This window comes from Quercus lobata, chromosome 5, assembly GCF_001633185.2.
Source record: "Quercus lobata isolate SW786 chromosome 5, ValleyOak3.0 Primary Assembly, whole genome shotgun sequence".
Taxonomy (NCBI): Eukaryota; Viridiplantae; Streptophyta; class Magnoliopsida; order Fagales; family Fagaceae; genus Quercus; species Quercus lobata.
In genome coordinates this window covers 3,807,613-3,823,548 of record NC_044908.1, presented here as the reverse complement: position 1 = coordinate 3,823,548, position 15,936 = coordinate 3,807,613, and the positions used below count along the sequence as shown (strand labels likewise).

The window sequence follows — 15,936 nt, the reverse complement described above, 5'->3', positions numbered from 1 at the left end:
TAGCCAAACTGCTTTGGCCAACCACAAGTATTCTTTCTAGCCTTAAATCTTTTCAATCCAGTAATTATCTCTACTCACATTAGATCCTTTGAAGCTCAACAAAAACAAACATTGACCATTAGTGTAACTATGTCCAAACTTTTAACTTCACAGTGTATCAGAACTCCAATTAGGCATGTCAATTTCAGGAGACACCCCAGCTGAGCTGATCCCAACCTAAAATTTGGATTAGCAATTATCTGGAACAGCAGAAACAAAAGATTTGACAGTATTATTCTATGTTCAATCATTCTAGCAGTATCAACTTGTGACAGCAACTAATAATTAAACATTTAAACTATGTTTAAAGCATTAGAATTGAGAATTGGGACTAGCTGTACTGCAAGCATCCCCTCGTAGTTATCATTTAGCAAATGGATCTCCCAAATGTATAATTAAAGAGGCCGTTTGGATGGTGTTATATATCAGACATAGTGCGGGTTCCTCATAATTTGTTGCTCTTTCTATGGCTGTCAACATGAAGTTACTCCTACAACATGGCTTACAGTTACATACCATTAAACTTTACTTATGCATAATTTTAGTACGATAAGATTAATCGCTTTGTCAAGCTTAGATTTGTTTTGTTGAGGTTACTTTGAGTTCAAAGAGAATAATGTTTTTTTTATTTTTATTTTTTTTTTTATACAAGATAGAAATTCTCTACTGGAGACTTAAACCCTGAACCTTACCTCTCACACCCCACAAGCATTTAGATTTGTGAAGCATTTAGATTTGTGAAGTGACTATCGCACCAAAGGTATGCGGTGGTCAAAGAGAATAATATTTTAAAATTTACATGTACAAGCTAAGGTGCCTATGCATTAAATTTTTATCTTGACCTTTTTCTTTAGCTCAAATTCTTGTAAAATGGTGCATCAAGAAAGGCCACTCAATTTAACTTATTTCCCTATTAAGTTGAATACAGAGAATTCCTTAATCAAAAGAAAATAAAAACTTCTTTACATTTATTATGGGATGGCAAAGACAAAATTATCATCAGTACTTGGACGCCCTGATGATTGGCTTGCAAAGCTGTGTGATTCATGTCTCGTCCTAGATAGCCCTCCAAGGCCGTCATATGAATTTCTTGCTTCAAAAGTTATCTGTGGAAAAGAATCTTCATAGCTGTCTCGAAGAGATGGTGTGACATACATTGTTCTATCCTCTTGGTCTCCCTCTACTTGCACTTCCTCTATCCTTCTAATGGCTTCCATCATGTCTAGTCTTTGCTCGGGATCACTTTCAGTGCAAGCTGCACCAATGTGGAGAAGCTTTTTCATCTCACCAATTGAATTTCTAGAGCTTGCAATTTCGGGATCAAACAATTCAGATTGTCTATGATCAGCAATAGCTGAGTTCACCCATTCGACTACGTCTGTGCCACCTTTGTTGCTGTTTAGATATTGAGAAGGATATTTCCCAGTAAGGATTTCAAGAATGACAATTCCTAGACTGTATACATCACATTTAGGAGATATTAGGCCAAAGATTGCTGCCTCGGGCGCCTTAAATGCAAACAATGCTTGTGCTGCATCCAAAGGATTGATCAATGGGAAGAATCCATAGTCTATGAGTAAGGGGTCAAAGTCAGGAGTGAGAAGAATATTGCTGGATTTGAGATTTCCATGGGGTATACTGGAGTAAGCAAGTTCAGTGTGAATATAACCCATCCCTTGGGCAATTCCTTGAACGATCTTTAGACGTGTAGGCCAATTGAGTTCAGCATGTGATGGTCCACGATCACCTAAAAAAGTGCAATGACATCATTAGAAGTCATTTATGTAGCAAACATTGATGTCTAGATTCACCAACATAAAAATGCATGTAAATTCACTCTCTGCTTGGTCCCAAAAAGATAAATCTTAAATTTACCTATTAAGTCATATGCAATTGTAAAATGATAATTAAAAGGAACATTGTTGGGTTTGTTTTGCTAAATAAGCTAGGCTGCATTTTCTAATAGATTGACACCCTTCTTATTTTGATGTCAAAAGAGAAAATGCAGACTTTGCAAGAACTTGTCATAAATCATACCATGCAATAGATAAAGCAAGCTGCCTTTGGGAATGTACTCATATACCAACAGCTTCTCATCTTTCCGGAAATGGTAAGCCAAAGGTGTCAAGATATTCCAGTGTTGTAGACTTGCAAGCTGCCTTATTTCTGCATCAAATTGATCTCTTCCCAGTGCATTCATCTCTCTCATTCTCTTCACTACCACTGCCACCCCATTAGCCATCACAGCCTTGTATGCAGACCCCAAAGACCCATTTCCAAGCACTTCTGCAGATGCCCTCATCAGATCTGACAACCCAAAAACGCCCTTTTCATTATTCACCACTACTAAATCTACCGCCATATTGCCTTTGCCTTTATTAGATCCCCTACGGCTTGAGCTACTGCCCTTCCTATGGATTGAATCGGCTTCTTTTCTACTAGACCCGGACTGAGACACCCGCACCTCAACAACATGTTCCTCAGAATTTCTCTTTTCATGTTCAAGCACATCAAATTCATCTCTCTTTTTTCTTCTTGATCTTACAATAATCACAACGATAATCATAAGAAGCACCACCGCTGCAACTACAATTGCAATAATCATATTTTTTGAAATGCTTGTGTTTTTTGATCCTGCTGGCTGCCCAGCTGCTGCCTCTTTACACTCATTGCCCAACGGTTCCCCGCAAAGGCCACCATTTCCCTCGAATGTACTTGCATTGAATTTCGTTAAGCTGGATGGAATTTCGCCTTCTAATTTGTTGTTTGCAACATCGAGTGATGCCAATGTTGGTTGATCTATAGAAGGAATAGTTCCACTAAATTGATTGTTATCAAGAAGCAATTCGCTAAGACGGGGAATTTGAGTTAATGAAGAAGGTATTTTGCCTGTAAACATGTTACCAGAAAGATAAACTTTCTTCAAAGACGCCATATTTGCAAAATAATCCGATGGAATTTCACCTGAAAATCGATTCCTTGACAAGTATATAGCCCTCAATGAACCTAACCGGTTGAATGCAGGTATTGGACCCGAAAAATTATTGCTCATAATGCTAATACTTCGGAGATCAGAAAGTTCAAGCAAGGCATCAACATCTATCTTTCCTGATAAACCAAAACCTCCAAGGCGAATATCGGTGACAATGCCATTGGAACAAACTAGTCCATCCCACCCAACTTCTCCCTCACAAGGCAATGAGCCATTCACCCAAGAATTTAGAGCACTGGCTTTTGTAAACGAACTTTTGAGCTTAAGCAATGCTTCTGACTCGGTTAAAGAAGATCCCATATGAGAGAGGAACAAAAAAATGAACAGGAAAAGAGACCGCCTGAGGAATTGCTGAGTGGCGGCCATTACTCAGCCGGTAACTTGAAGCCTAAGAAAGGTTTTTGCAAGTGAAAATTTTGCTGTGAAATTTTGGGTATTATTTGCTCTGCTGAATTCTCGTTGTGGCTTGAATTGGTGTGTTCTCTTCATGGTGTGTATTGTTTTGGACGAGAGTGCAAAGATAGCCTCAGAATGGGAGAGACCTAAGGGCTTTAGGGAGAGAGTTCTGGAGCTTCTTGTTTGAAAAAGTCATTTTTTTTTTTGAAAAACCGTTATAACCGTTTGTTCTAATTGGATTAAAGATGCTTTTTTAAGGTGGGTTTCAAGCTAAAAAAAAAAATCGAAGTCCCAATTTTAGGTCTATGTTCAGCTCACGGTATTTTTTTTTTTTTTGATGACCCAGCTCACAGTATTTTATTTTGGGTGTTACAAGCTGGGTGATTAAATTGGTGGACATCTTGCTTAAGTGGCCAACCCAAGTGAGGATTTAATTGTTTAGACAACTGAATATTTAGCCAAATCTTAATTGTTTTTTTTTTTTTTTTAAATTTATTTTTGGATATTTTTTTATCAATCATTTTATATATAAAGTCATTTCAGATGTAATTCCGTACAATCTAACTACAATTTTTTTTTTAAGAATCTTTTGCCTTGTATTTATCTACACTTTTTTAGGCCTATGTTCAGCTCACAGTATTTTTTTTTTTTTTTGATGACCCAGCTCACAGTATTTTATTTTGGGTGCTACAAGCTGGGTGATTAAATTGGTGGACATCTTGCTTAAGTGGCCAACCCAATTGAGGTTTTAATTGTTTATACAATTGAATGTGCAGCCACATCTTAATTGTTTTAAAATAAAAAATTTATTTTTGGGTATTGTTTGTGTGAGTACACAACTCGCACCAATCGGTTTTTGTCCGCTTTGGAGAGCCAGTCCCTCACGGTTTTGTCACGAAGGGGTGGGAGCGAAGGAGTATTGCCATGAAGTGATTTACACCTAGGCTCACCCAAGTCCCACATCGCCTAAGTAACCCTCCCACTCATGGTTTATAAGCTTCTGGAGCAACCATGAGTGTACCATGTCTAACACTCAGAGTGTTAGACATGGTACACTCATGGTTGCTCCAGAAGCTTATAAACCATGAGTGGGAGGGTTACTTAGGCGATGTGGGACTTGGGTGAGCCTAGGTGTAAATCACTTCATGGCAATACTCCTTCGCTCCCACCCCTTCGTGACAAAACCGTGAGGGACTGGCTCCCCAAAGCGGACAAAAACCGATTGGTGCGAGTTGTGTACTCACAGTTTGTATCTATCATTTTCACATATAAGATCATTTCAGATGTAATTCCATATACCTAACTACATTTTTTAAAAAATCTTTTGCCTCGTATTTATCTACACTTTTTTAGGCCTATGTTCAGCTCACAGTATTTTTTTTTTTTTTTTTTTGATGACCCAGCTCACAGTATTTTATTTTGGGTGCTACAAGCTGGGTGATTAAATTGGTGGACATCTTGCTTAAGTGGCCAACCCAAGTGAGGTTTTAATTGTTTAGACAATTGAATGTGTAGCCACATCTTAATTGTTTTAAAATAAAAAATTTATTTTTGGGTATTGTTTGTATCTATCATTTTCACATATAAGATCATTTCAGATGTAATTCCATACATCTAACTACATTTTTTAAAGAATTTTTTGCCTTGTATTTATCTACACTTTTTTATTCTTATTAGTGCATAGTAAAAGTGACATCAATGATGAATATAGATGAAAGTAAAATTACTCTAATCACAATAGAAAAATTTAAGTCCCCTCCTTTTATTTTATTCAAAGTGATTTGTGGTTAGAGTTACTCCTCTCTCTCTCTCTCTCTCTCTCATTTTTTTTAAGGTCATTACTCATTAGCACATAGATAGAGATAGTTCTCTCCATCTTTTAAATCCCTTATGTTCTTAATAAAATATAAATTTAACATATGCTAAAAGATTTAGCGACAAGGCCTTTAATATTTTTGAAATATAATATTACGGAACATATATATATATATATATATATATATATTTTAAACCATTGCTACTATTATCTTGAATAAAAATGATTAACCTTAAAAAAAAAAAAAAAAAAAAAAGAGCCTCACACACATGCTCAAATAGTTGTATGTGTGTGGGGGTACCCATAGTTATTGAGGATTTATTTTTTGGAGTTATTACGTAATATAAGGAATAACTATTACAAATTTTTCGGTAACGAATAACTATTCATCTCTTTATTTTTTTTAATTTATTTTTTTCCCTAAAAAAATCCCCATTTTATTGTATTTAAAACAAATCACACATCAATTTGTAGATATCACAACACTATATACTATAATAACAGCAGCATCACTCAAAGATTAGTTTTCCACTTCAAAACACATCATCCAACATTGAATCCAGTTACATTTCCTAGATGGATCTTGGGGTGGCTTTGGTATAACAATCATATAGACTTTTTCTTTTTCCTTTTCTTTTTCCCTGATTTGGGGCCTATCAAGTATCAACTAACCTCCTTGAATAGTCTTTCAATTGAAACTTACTAGAAGGTGGCTGAATACTTATACTATAATAGTCAGATGTGCTGGCTTGTGTCATTTCTTGGCGCAACGACTGGCCTCAGTTACGCTTTGCACCAATTCCTTATCTAGGTGCTAAATTTTCTTAGATGCATAATTCATAATTCATTGACTAAATCTTATCAAGTAACTCAATTCCTAATTTTCTATCGAAGGGGAAACCAATTCTTTATCTCTGATTCAATATTGACATGATGAAACTGAAAAACCATTCCATTTTTCAAGGTTCAAATTTTTTTTTTTATTGCTTTTAGTGCTTGTTCATCATGTAGATCTGGAATTAATATGCAATTTGAGAAGAAAAATTATCTAGTAGACAATCAAATAAGCAAATTGCTAAATTTAAAAATATTTTTCATACTTATTAAAGTAAAATTGTTTCATCATTGTAACTCAGTCGTTTTTCATATAACACTATATGATGATTATTTATTATCATCAAGTCAAAATACCAATCGATTTTTGGTATAAGTGGGATTTAAATTCCAGTTTTCTTATTTGAGAGCACAAAATTTTTCGAGTTGAGTTAATTAGAATTCACTACAAAAGTAGTGCTTACAATGACTTTTTTTAATGACTAAAGCTCTTTTTTTTTTAGAAGTAGCAAAACATATTAAGTAATTATTAATATAATAAATATTTTTTGCAGTGACATAGCATATGAAGCGACAATTTAAATAATAATCTATAATATCTGTGGGGGCCGTTCGATCAGTTGGCCCATTAAGTTCAAGATTGTAGGGCTTGTGGCCCATCCGAGGATTCATATCCATCTGAGGAGGCCAAGTTAGGTCATAAGGTAATTACTGAAGAGGGTGGTAGTCAATATCACGAGGGTAGAGTTCTATATTCGTCCGAGGACGCCATACTCCTCGGCAGTATGCGTCCGAGGATGATCAGGACACGGTCTTGTTGCAGCCAAACCTCAGAATTAAGTCACCACTAAAGATCGAATAACCGACCAAGGATGAAAGAGATAAGGCAAACAAATATCTATAACTACAGCTGCCTCCGCATTAATGACCTCTCAACCAACTCTTTGGCCGCATTAATGTGGAGGTGATGCCTGAACAGTAAGGAAGCAGCCTTACAGCTGCCCATAGGAAGTTCCAAGAAGTGCTAGATGGGACAGAAAGAAATCCTCCGAATCCAACCTACACGTGTGCGGTGAGGATGGGACACAAAGAGGGGTATATAAACTGAAAGAAGAACGCGCCAAAAGGGGATCGGAACAAAAAAGGAGAAGAAAGAAAAAACACAGACAAAAGAAGAAGAGCAAAAAGAGAGAAAAAGAACTGTATTGATTACCAAGAAAAACGATCGTTGTGCCAACTTTAGACTTTCAATATACGTGAGAGTGAGTCTTTTTATTATATAAAAGTTAACCTAGTTCTTTTAACCTAGTTCTTTACACTCACGCTCTACAAATCATATTGTTTGGGTTTTTTTACGTGCGAACCCAACCCTGTTACGGGTCGTTACAAATCGTGTCCTTACAATATCTATAAGAGGATTCTCCTCTTTAGACTTAGACTGAACATTTATGTGGTTCAAAAATACCTCTAAACCTTAGGTTTAATAGGAAAATAACTTGACGATAGCCCGGCAAAAATATATCTCCAATTCCACTTAAAATTCCTACAAAATAGGATACTCTTCTACTAATCCATATCTTCAAAACAAACTTATCTAAAATTAAAAAAATAAAAATAAAACAAGAAAAAGGAAAATTATGATACTAAACCAAAAAATAAAAAATAAAATAAAATAAAGCCAACTCTTTGCATTGTAATAGTGCAATCGCCATAATAAGTTTCAAATCATTTCAAAAGCCAAAATTTTGAAATGCCTTAACTTTACATTTATTTTTATTTTTAATTATGTAACTTTGAAATTTTACATAATTATATAATTCTTAAAGTTATTATTTGCTTAGGTTATTAACATTATATTTGAGTAGGTTCCAGTTAACTCAATCGGTAAAAATTTTTATTGTAGAATTAGAGATTTTGAGTTAAATTCTTGTCTATACAAAAAACCAATTGGTATCTTAATCTGATGATTAAAAAAAAAAAACAAAAATCATATTCAAAAGCATGTTAATCAATGCAATAACCTTACATGCGAAGATGATGGCTAAAAAGATATTAGGTCAATAATAAATTTTGGAATATTTGAAAATTTAGATCCAATTCATTGGAAATGGATAACAATTCACTCAATCTCTCACCCATTCTCTTCTGTCGGATCCGGATTTTGAGGACTTCGTCAATAAAGTTACTCTTATAAAGTCAATTCAATACATTAATTTTGGGCCATCATATATGAAGAGAAGTTGAACCCTTTTAATTGTATAGTTTTTGTAGTACAAGTAAGAAATGGTTAGGTTAGTAAATGTTTCCATCTCTTTAGACATATCCAAATTTGATAGACTGATCAATCGCCCTCAATTTCAAGTCACTACTTTTCTCTTGTTAAATTTAGAGAATTCGAATATTGCTATACATACAATTTTCGTAGCAGACAAAAAGAAATCGTTAGGTATGGAATTAAATTACAACTCACGTTTATTGGACTGACCAAGTTGGCTTTGGGAATTTTCTTTAAATTTTAATCATATATATTATGGAAAATTATTTTATTCCATGGTGTAGGATTTGTCTTCGACTTTAGTTCCCCAAATTGCAGTCCGAATAATTTAAAACAATTTTGTAATTGACCAACTATTGTTTGCTTGCCTACACAAATTGAATATGGTAATGACGACTTTGATGATATCATGTGGTCCTGTCTTCTAGAGCACAAAAAATCTTCCTCCCATCTCACCCATATGCTTAAATATACAACTAGTAGAAATTGATAATGATATGTTTCTAATTTTTTTTTTTTTTTTTTTATTATGGAGTTTGGCCAAATCTGCCAACCAAGAGTAACATGAAAAACCCACGTTTTAAATACAAGTACTTCCATTTAAATTTATAAAAAAGAAAACGAGTGTTTTGAGTCGTCCCAAAAGAAATGATTATTTTGAAAGTTGAGAAAATGAGATATGATATGGATATGTTCGAATTAAAATAAAATCAAAGTTTGAGTTGGAGTTGGAGACACCTGGAAAAGTATAGGATTACAGTATATGAATGATATGACATTTTATCTTGAACAACTTTTGAAACTTTTTATGATTGTGATCCGTGTTATTTTTACTCAAAGGTTAAAAAGTGATTTCCTTCCAAGTTTTGGGTTATTATTGATAAATATGATCATCATCAATATGGGATTTTGGCTTAATCCTTTGGCAAGATCTTGAATTTTGAGGAATTGGTAGAGTTGCTACCAATTTTAAGATACTTTTAGTTTGATTAGAGCCACCTAATATTTAATTGATTTTATCACCTGCTTAAGGCTAAGGAAATTAAGTCTTGTATAACTACAAACCATTAAACTTAAATAAGTTCATTAGTTTGGGTTGAGATGTAAATCTAGAGGTTCCATGTTCAATTCACTACACTATTAGTTCATGGAGTTTTCGAAATGTCTTATAGGCAAAAAGGGAATAATCTAGTTAGAGGTTGAGACATCACTTCTTTAAAAAAAAAAAAAAAAAAAAGTTTCTACTTTCAAGATTCATTTTTACGTGTGGAGAAGGTATTACACAGTATTCATTTAATTACGCTTGCCGTATTTTGATTATCCCTTCTAAATCTTACTAATTCATAAGTTATTATATTTATTGAATAAGGCTAGGTAAATTGAGTCTTGTATATCTACAAAACATTAAATTTAAATAGGTTCATTAGTTTGGAGTGTGACGTAAATCTAAAGGTTCCATGTTCAATTCACCACACTATTGGTCAATGGAGTTTTCGAAGTGTCTTATAGACAGAAAGGGAATAATCTAGTCAGAGGTTAAGACATAATTTCCTTAAACAAAAAAAAAAAAAAATAATAATAATAATAATAAGTTTCAACTTTTAACGTTCTTCTTTACGTGTAGGGAAGGTATTACATGTAGTATTCATTTAATTACACTTGCTGTATTTTAATTATCTCTAAATCTTATTAATTCATAAGTTATTATATTTATTGAATAAAATATAAACCATACTAAAAGAAATAAATGGTGGGATACTAAAAGAGATATAAACCACACAATGCCAGCTTATGCGCTACAACCTTATATGCTAGTACTAAATTGGACTCTTTACAAAAAAATCAAAACTCACAATTGCGTAAGGATTGTTGCAGCCGTGAAATAGACTCCAGAATATGTCCATATATAAGAGAGGGATGAATTATTGATTGGCAACCTTTTGTGATGAGCATACAGTGTATGTATATGTAGCAAGATTCACATTTTTTCATGTATTATAATTGGTTTCGTTTTTTGCCAAAGAAACAGAAATGAAGTGAATATTTTTGCATGCCACTGTGAGGCTTACTTGCTTGAGCTGTTGAACAACCTTAATTAGTAGAAATTAGGTAACCAAAAACAAATCCACATGCTCATTGTGGTTTGAGAAAAATAGGGCTTCCATTTTTAAGCCATGGAATTTTAAAAGGCTTTCTCAAAAAAAAAAAAAAAAAAATTAAAAGGCAATTATTTTCTTTTATTGTTTGACATTATTACTTACCAAAATAAATATATGACATTATTTTAAGTATTTATTGGTCAATTGAATAACTAAGATAAAATAGTTTAGATGGTTTAGATTTACAAAGCAGGTCATCACTCCCTCAAAAAAAAAAAAAAGGGTCATCACTTATTCACATCTATTTTTGAGAAAATCATTTACACACACATATATATTAATAGGCAAAGTTCAAAGAAAGTTCAATTAGAATTTCAAATTAAAATCTAATTTTGCGCTACGTATCTAAATTTATGTAGGGGTTACACCATAATTATCCACTTAAATTTGTGCCATATGTTCACTTAATTTTTTTAATCTTTGTGCCAAGTTAGTTAATGAGTGCAAAATATTAAGAATATAATATTAATGAACTATAAATTTTTTTTTTTTTTAAAAAAAAACCAACCACATATACTCAATAAAAATCATCACACAACAAAAATTACATGTTCTATCTTATTAAAAATTAGAAAAAAAAAATAATCATAAGTAGTGTTAAATTTAGGTAAGAATTTAAATATGTGAATAATTACGTTTATTTTAAAAAAAAATTGACAAAAAATTGTATTTAATTTTAAATGTATTTATACGTATGCATTAATGCATGTGTTACATGCTATTATTTATTTATTTATAATTTGACTAATTATTTATATTTTTATAATAAAAATTGTATTTAATTTTAAATGTATTCATGCGTTTGCATATGTTACATGCTACTATATATTAATAGGCAAAACTCAGAGAAAATTCATTTAGAATCTAATTTTGCGTCATATGTCTAAATTTATATGGGGACCATACCATAATTATCTACTTAAGTTTGCGTCATATGTCCACTTAAGTTTTTTAATTTTTGTGTCAAGTGAGTTAATAAGTGCAAAATACTAAGAATCTAATATAAAAGAATTATAACATTTAAAATAAAATAAAATCACATATACCCAATAAAAATCATCACACAACAAATTAGGGTAAGTTACATGCTAGTATATATTAATAGGTAAAGTTCAGAAAAAGTTCAATTAGAATTTGAAATTAGAATCCAATTTTACACCATATGTCTAAATTTATGTAGAGATCACACCATAATTATCCACTTAAGTTTGCATCATATGTCCACTTAAGTTTTTTAATCTTTGTACCAAGTGAGTTAATGAATGCAAAATACTAAGAATATAATATTAATGAATTATAAAATTAAAAAAATTAAAAAACCAATCACATATACTAATAAAAATCACCACACAACAAAGATCATCATACGTTCTATCTTATTAAAAATTAGAAAAAAAATTATCATAAGTAGTATTAAATTTAGGTAAGAATTTTAATATGTGACTAATTGCGTTTATATTTAAAAATAATAATTTGATTAATTATTTATATTTTTGTGATAAAAATTGTGTTTAATTTTAAATGTATACATACGTATAAATGTTTTACATGCTATTTTTTTTTAAATAATTTCACTAGTTATTTATATTTTTATAATAAAGATTATGTTTAATTTTAAATGCATCTATGCGTTTACATGGGTTACATCCTAGTATATATTTAAAGCCAAAGCTCATAAAAAATCTAATTAAATTCTAAATTAGATTTTAATTGCTGGCTAATTTTGTGTCATGTGTTCACTTATGTTTTTTTAATCTTTGTGCCAAATGAGTTAATGAGAGAAAAATACTAAGAGTCTAATATTAATGAATTATTTAAAAAAAAAAACCAATCATATATCTATTTAACAAAATTCACCACATGTTCTATTTTATTAAAAATTAGAATAAATAATTATAAGTAGTATTAAATTTAGATAAGAATTTTAATATGCTTCTAATTACATTTATTTTTCTAATAATTTGATTAATTATATATATATTTTATGATAAATACGTGTTTATTTTTAAATTTATCTATGCGTAATGCATGGGTTAACAGCTAGTTATTAATTATGTTTAGCAAATATAATTTTTTAAAAGATCTTTCAAAAAAAAAAAAAAAAAAAAAAATCATGGAACATTTTGTTCTTGCTTCAGCTTTGCAGCGTTGTGGACAAATGTACCACCATCTTCGGTTTCTTCCAACAGCTTTGCTTTGTAGGACATATATATATGTCCTACCCTAGATAAGTCTTGTGTTGTCTGATATGCCTTACTGTGTGTTTGGTTGGTCTTATTTGTTGATTTGTTTATTTGCTAAAACTAGTGTATTAGAAATAAGCTACGTGTGCAAAAAAAAAAAAAAAATAATAGCTAACTTATTGAATGGCTTATATTTCAAGTTTTAATGGAAAAAATAGGCTTGAAAATGGGGAAAAAAACCTAGCCTCACAAAGCCATTCTTACAAAAATTGGGCTTTAACAATTAAAAAAACCTCTAAAAATGCATTGATTTTTTTTTAAATAAAATAAATAATAAATTGGAAAGATCATCAATTATGCCCATTGATTTTTTTAAAATATATTATATAACATCTAAAAATAAAATATAATAAATTATTAACACAAGGGGAATGAACCACATGCTAAGTTGTTAACTCAAGCTTCCTTAGAAAAAAGGGAAAAAATAATAATTCTAGCAACTCAGAAACACTTTAAAACCAATCATATCCCTTTGAGGCTTTTTTTTGGGGTTAAACGAAGATATGCATAAATTAATTATTAATGAGTCCGTTACAAAATATAGTAGTTTTGTCAAAAGCCCGACGTCTTTCTACCACATGCAATGGTTCCATAAAAACTACAAAAGAAGTAATAGAAGCTAATCCCATTCTTGTTAATGCATCAGTATTGGTTGGCTTTACAGAATATGTGCTCAATACTATATATTTTAGTGATACAAAAATTTCAACAATAAATGTTAGTGGCTAGTTTGGCTTGTAGCTAACAGCTACAATTCCACTTAATATATTTTTATTGAATGTGAATTTTGATAAATTCATCATTAGATAACTTCTTTTTCTTATATTATCTATGTTTGCAAACTTTCCAGAAAATCAAAGTCAATAGTTATATCAGCAATTAAATGTTTAAATTTCAAGTTTTGTATTTTAAAATTATGTGGATTGATCGAATAGCAAAAAAAAATCAATTGGCGCAAAATTTGACATGTATGTTAAGAACATAAAAAAATGCAATCAAACAGCTAGATTTTCAAAATATGTAATTATTTTTTTTTATTTTTTATTTTTTGTAGTTGTTGTAGTCATTTACTACAACCAAGTTTGTAACTAAATTTTGTCATTTTTTATTATTTTTTTTATTATCTCATATCAAGATAAATATTTTTGTTTTCTTATATCATCCACGTTAAATTAATAGTTATATCATCAGTAAAATGTTTTAATTTCAAGTTTTTGTATCTTAAAATTATGTGTATAGATCAAATGGCAAATAATATCCAATTGACATGAAATTTGACACGTGTATTAAGAACATAAAAAAGGCAATCAAACAGCTATATTTTCAAAATATGTAATTATCTTAATTTTTTTAGTTGCAATTGTAATCATTAACTACAACCAAGTTTATAGCCAAACATTATCCTTATTTTATTTTATCTCACATCAAGATAAGTATTTTTGTTTTCTTATATCATCCATGTTTTCACACTTTCTAGAGGATCAAAGTAAATAGTTATGTTATCAATCAAATTTTTAAATTTCAAATTTTTGCATCTTAAAATTATGTGTATGGATCGAATAGCAAACAACATCTAATTGACGCGAAATTTAACATGTGTGTTAATAATATAAAAAAAACTTAATTAAATAGCTGGATTTTCAAAATATGTAGTTATTTTAATTTTTTTTAGTAGCAGTTGTAGTCATTAACTACAACCAAGTTTATACCCAAACATTATCCCTATATATATATATATATATATTTTTTTTTTTTGTTTATCTCACATCAAGATAAATATTTTTGTTTTCTTATATCATCCACGTTTGCAAAATTTTCAGAAGATCAATGTTAATAGTTATGTCATTAATCAAATATTTAAATTTCAAGCTTTGTATTTTAAAATTATTTATATGGATCAAATAGAATTTAAATAACATCATATTGACGCAAAATTTAACATGTGTGTTGAGAATATAAAAAAAAAAAAATGCAATCAAACAACTAGATTTTCAAAATATTAATCATCTTAATTTTTTTTAGTAGCAACTGTAGTTATTGACTACAACTAAGTTTATAACCAAAATTTGTACTCATTTTTTTTTTTTTTAAATCTCACATCAAGATAAATATTTTTGTCTTTTAGAAAATCAAAGTTAATAGTTATTTCATCAATCAAATATTTAAATTTAATTTTTTTGTATTTTAAAATTATGTATATAAATCAAATAGAAAATAATATTCAATTGACGCGAAATTTAACATGTGTATTAGAAACAATAAAAAAAAAAAATACAATCAAACAACTAGATTTTCAAAATGACAAAACTTAGGTACAATATCTTAGATACTGTTCCTTAAGTTCCTCTCTTAAAATTCAATCATGTAACTACTTAATTAAAAAATATATTTTCATCCCATGAGAAAAAAATCCACATGCCAGAATCTTAAAATCCCCTCTTAAAATTCAATTATGTAGCTACTTAACTAAAAAATATACTTTCATTTCATGAGAAAAAAATCTACCTGTCAGAATCTTAAAAGGGGAATATAAAAAACAGCACATAAGTACTGTATCTAAGTCCTGTTATTTTCAAAATATATAGTCCTCTTAATAGTTTTTTAATAGCAGTTGTATTCTTTGTCCTTATTTTTTTATAATCTCACATCAAGATAAATATTTTTGTTATATACATGTATATATATAATAGACTGGTAGATAGTTTTGTACTCTTAGGTATAGAGTATAGACAGGTATTTTTATTTTTTTCTCAAAAAAAGTTACAGTTTATTTTCAAGATAAAGAAAGTTCTTGAAATTGTAGTCACGGGGTTTATTTTTATTATAAAAGTTTCCACGTGAATTGTATGCCTTGGAAACTTGGGCACACAGTTGACAGTACAATTCACCAGGACCACACTCACCACAAATCCTGGTGCTCTCGCAGTTTAATGCCGTGGAATTTCGACACGTGGCTGTCACTACGGTAATGTCAAAATGACCGAATTGCCCCTGGGGAATTGTTTAGCACGTTTTTTTTAACTTTTATATATATATAAAGTATAGAAATAGAAAAAGAAACCACACGAATCTCGAAGACGCGTGCCGGAACAGGATTGGCCAACGCACGTGTCGGCACTTTTGCTGTCGGCACGTAAGTGTTTTTTTGCTCTGGTTTTGACACCTAACACCGTTAGCTTTAA

At 30.6% G+C, this 15,936-nt stretch overlaps 1 protein-coding gene across 1 annotated transcript; it reads right to left on the bottom strand.

Annotated features, from left to right (window-relative positions):
* Positions 1 to 839: 839 nt before the first annotated feature.
* Positions 840 to 3,512, bottom strand: LOC115992554 (pollen receptor-like kinase 3). The gene is made up of 2 exons (XM_031116764.1): positions 2,077 to 3,512; positions 840 to 1,786 (listed from the first exon to the last, which is right to left on the bottom strand). The coding sequence occupies exons 1-2, from the start codon at positions 3,395 to 3,397 to the stop codon at positions 1,011 to 1,013; spliced, it is 2,097 nt and encodes a 698-aa protein (XP_030972624.1). The 5' UTR covers positions 3,398 to 3,512; the 3' UTR covers positions 840 to 1,010.
* Between the last annotated feature and the right edge of the window lie 12,424 nt (positions 3,513 to 15,936).

What these genes read in the sequence shown, in the direction of transcription:
- LOC115992554 (XM_031116764.1), bottom strand. Translation starts at nt 3,397, where the DNA reads ATGGCCGCCACTCAGCAATTCCTCAGGCGGTCTCTTTTCCTGTTCATT. An exon ending in CTTGCTTTATCTATTGCATG is followed by an intron (nt 1,787 to 2,076) that starts GTATGATTTATG and finishes GCACTTTTTTAG; the next exon opens with GTGATCGTGGACCATCACAT.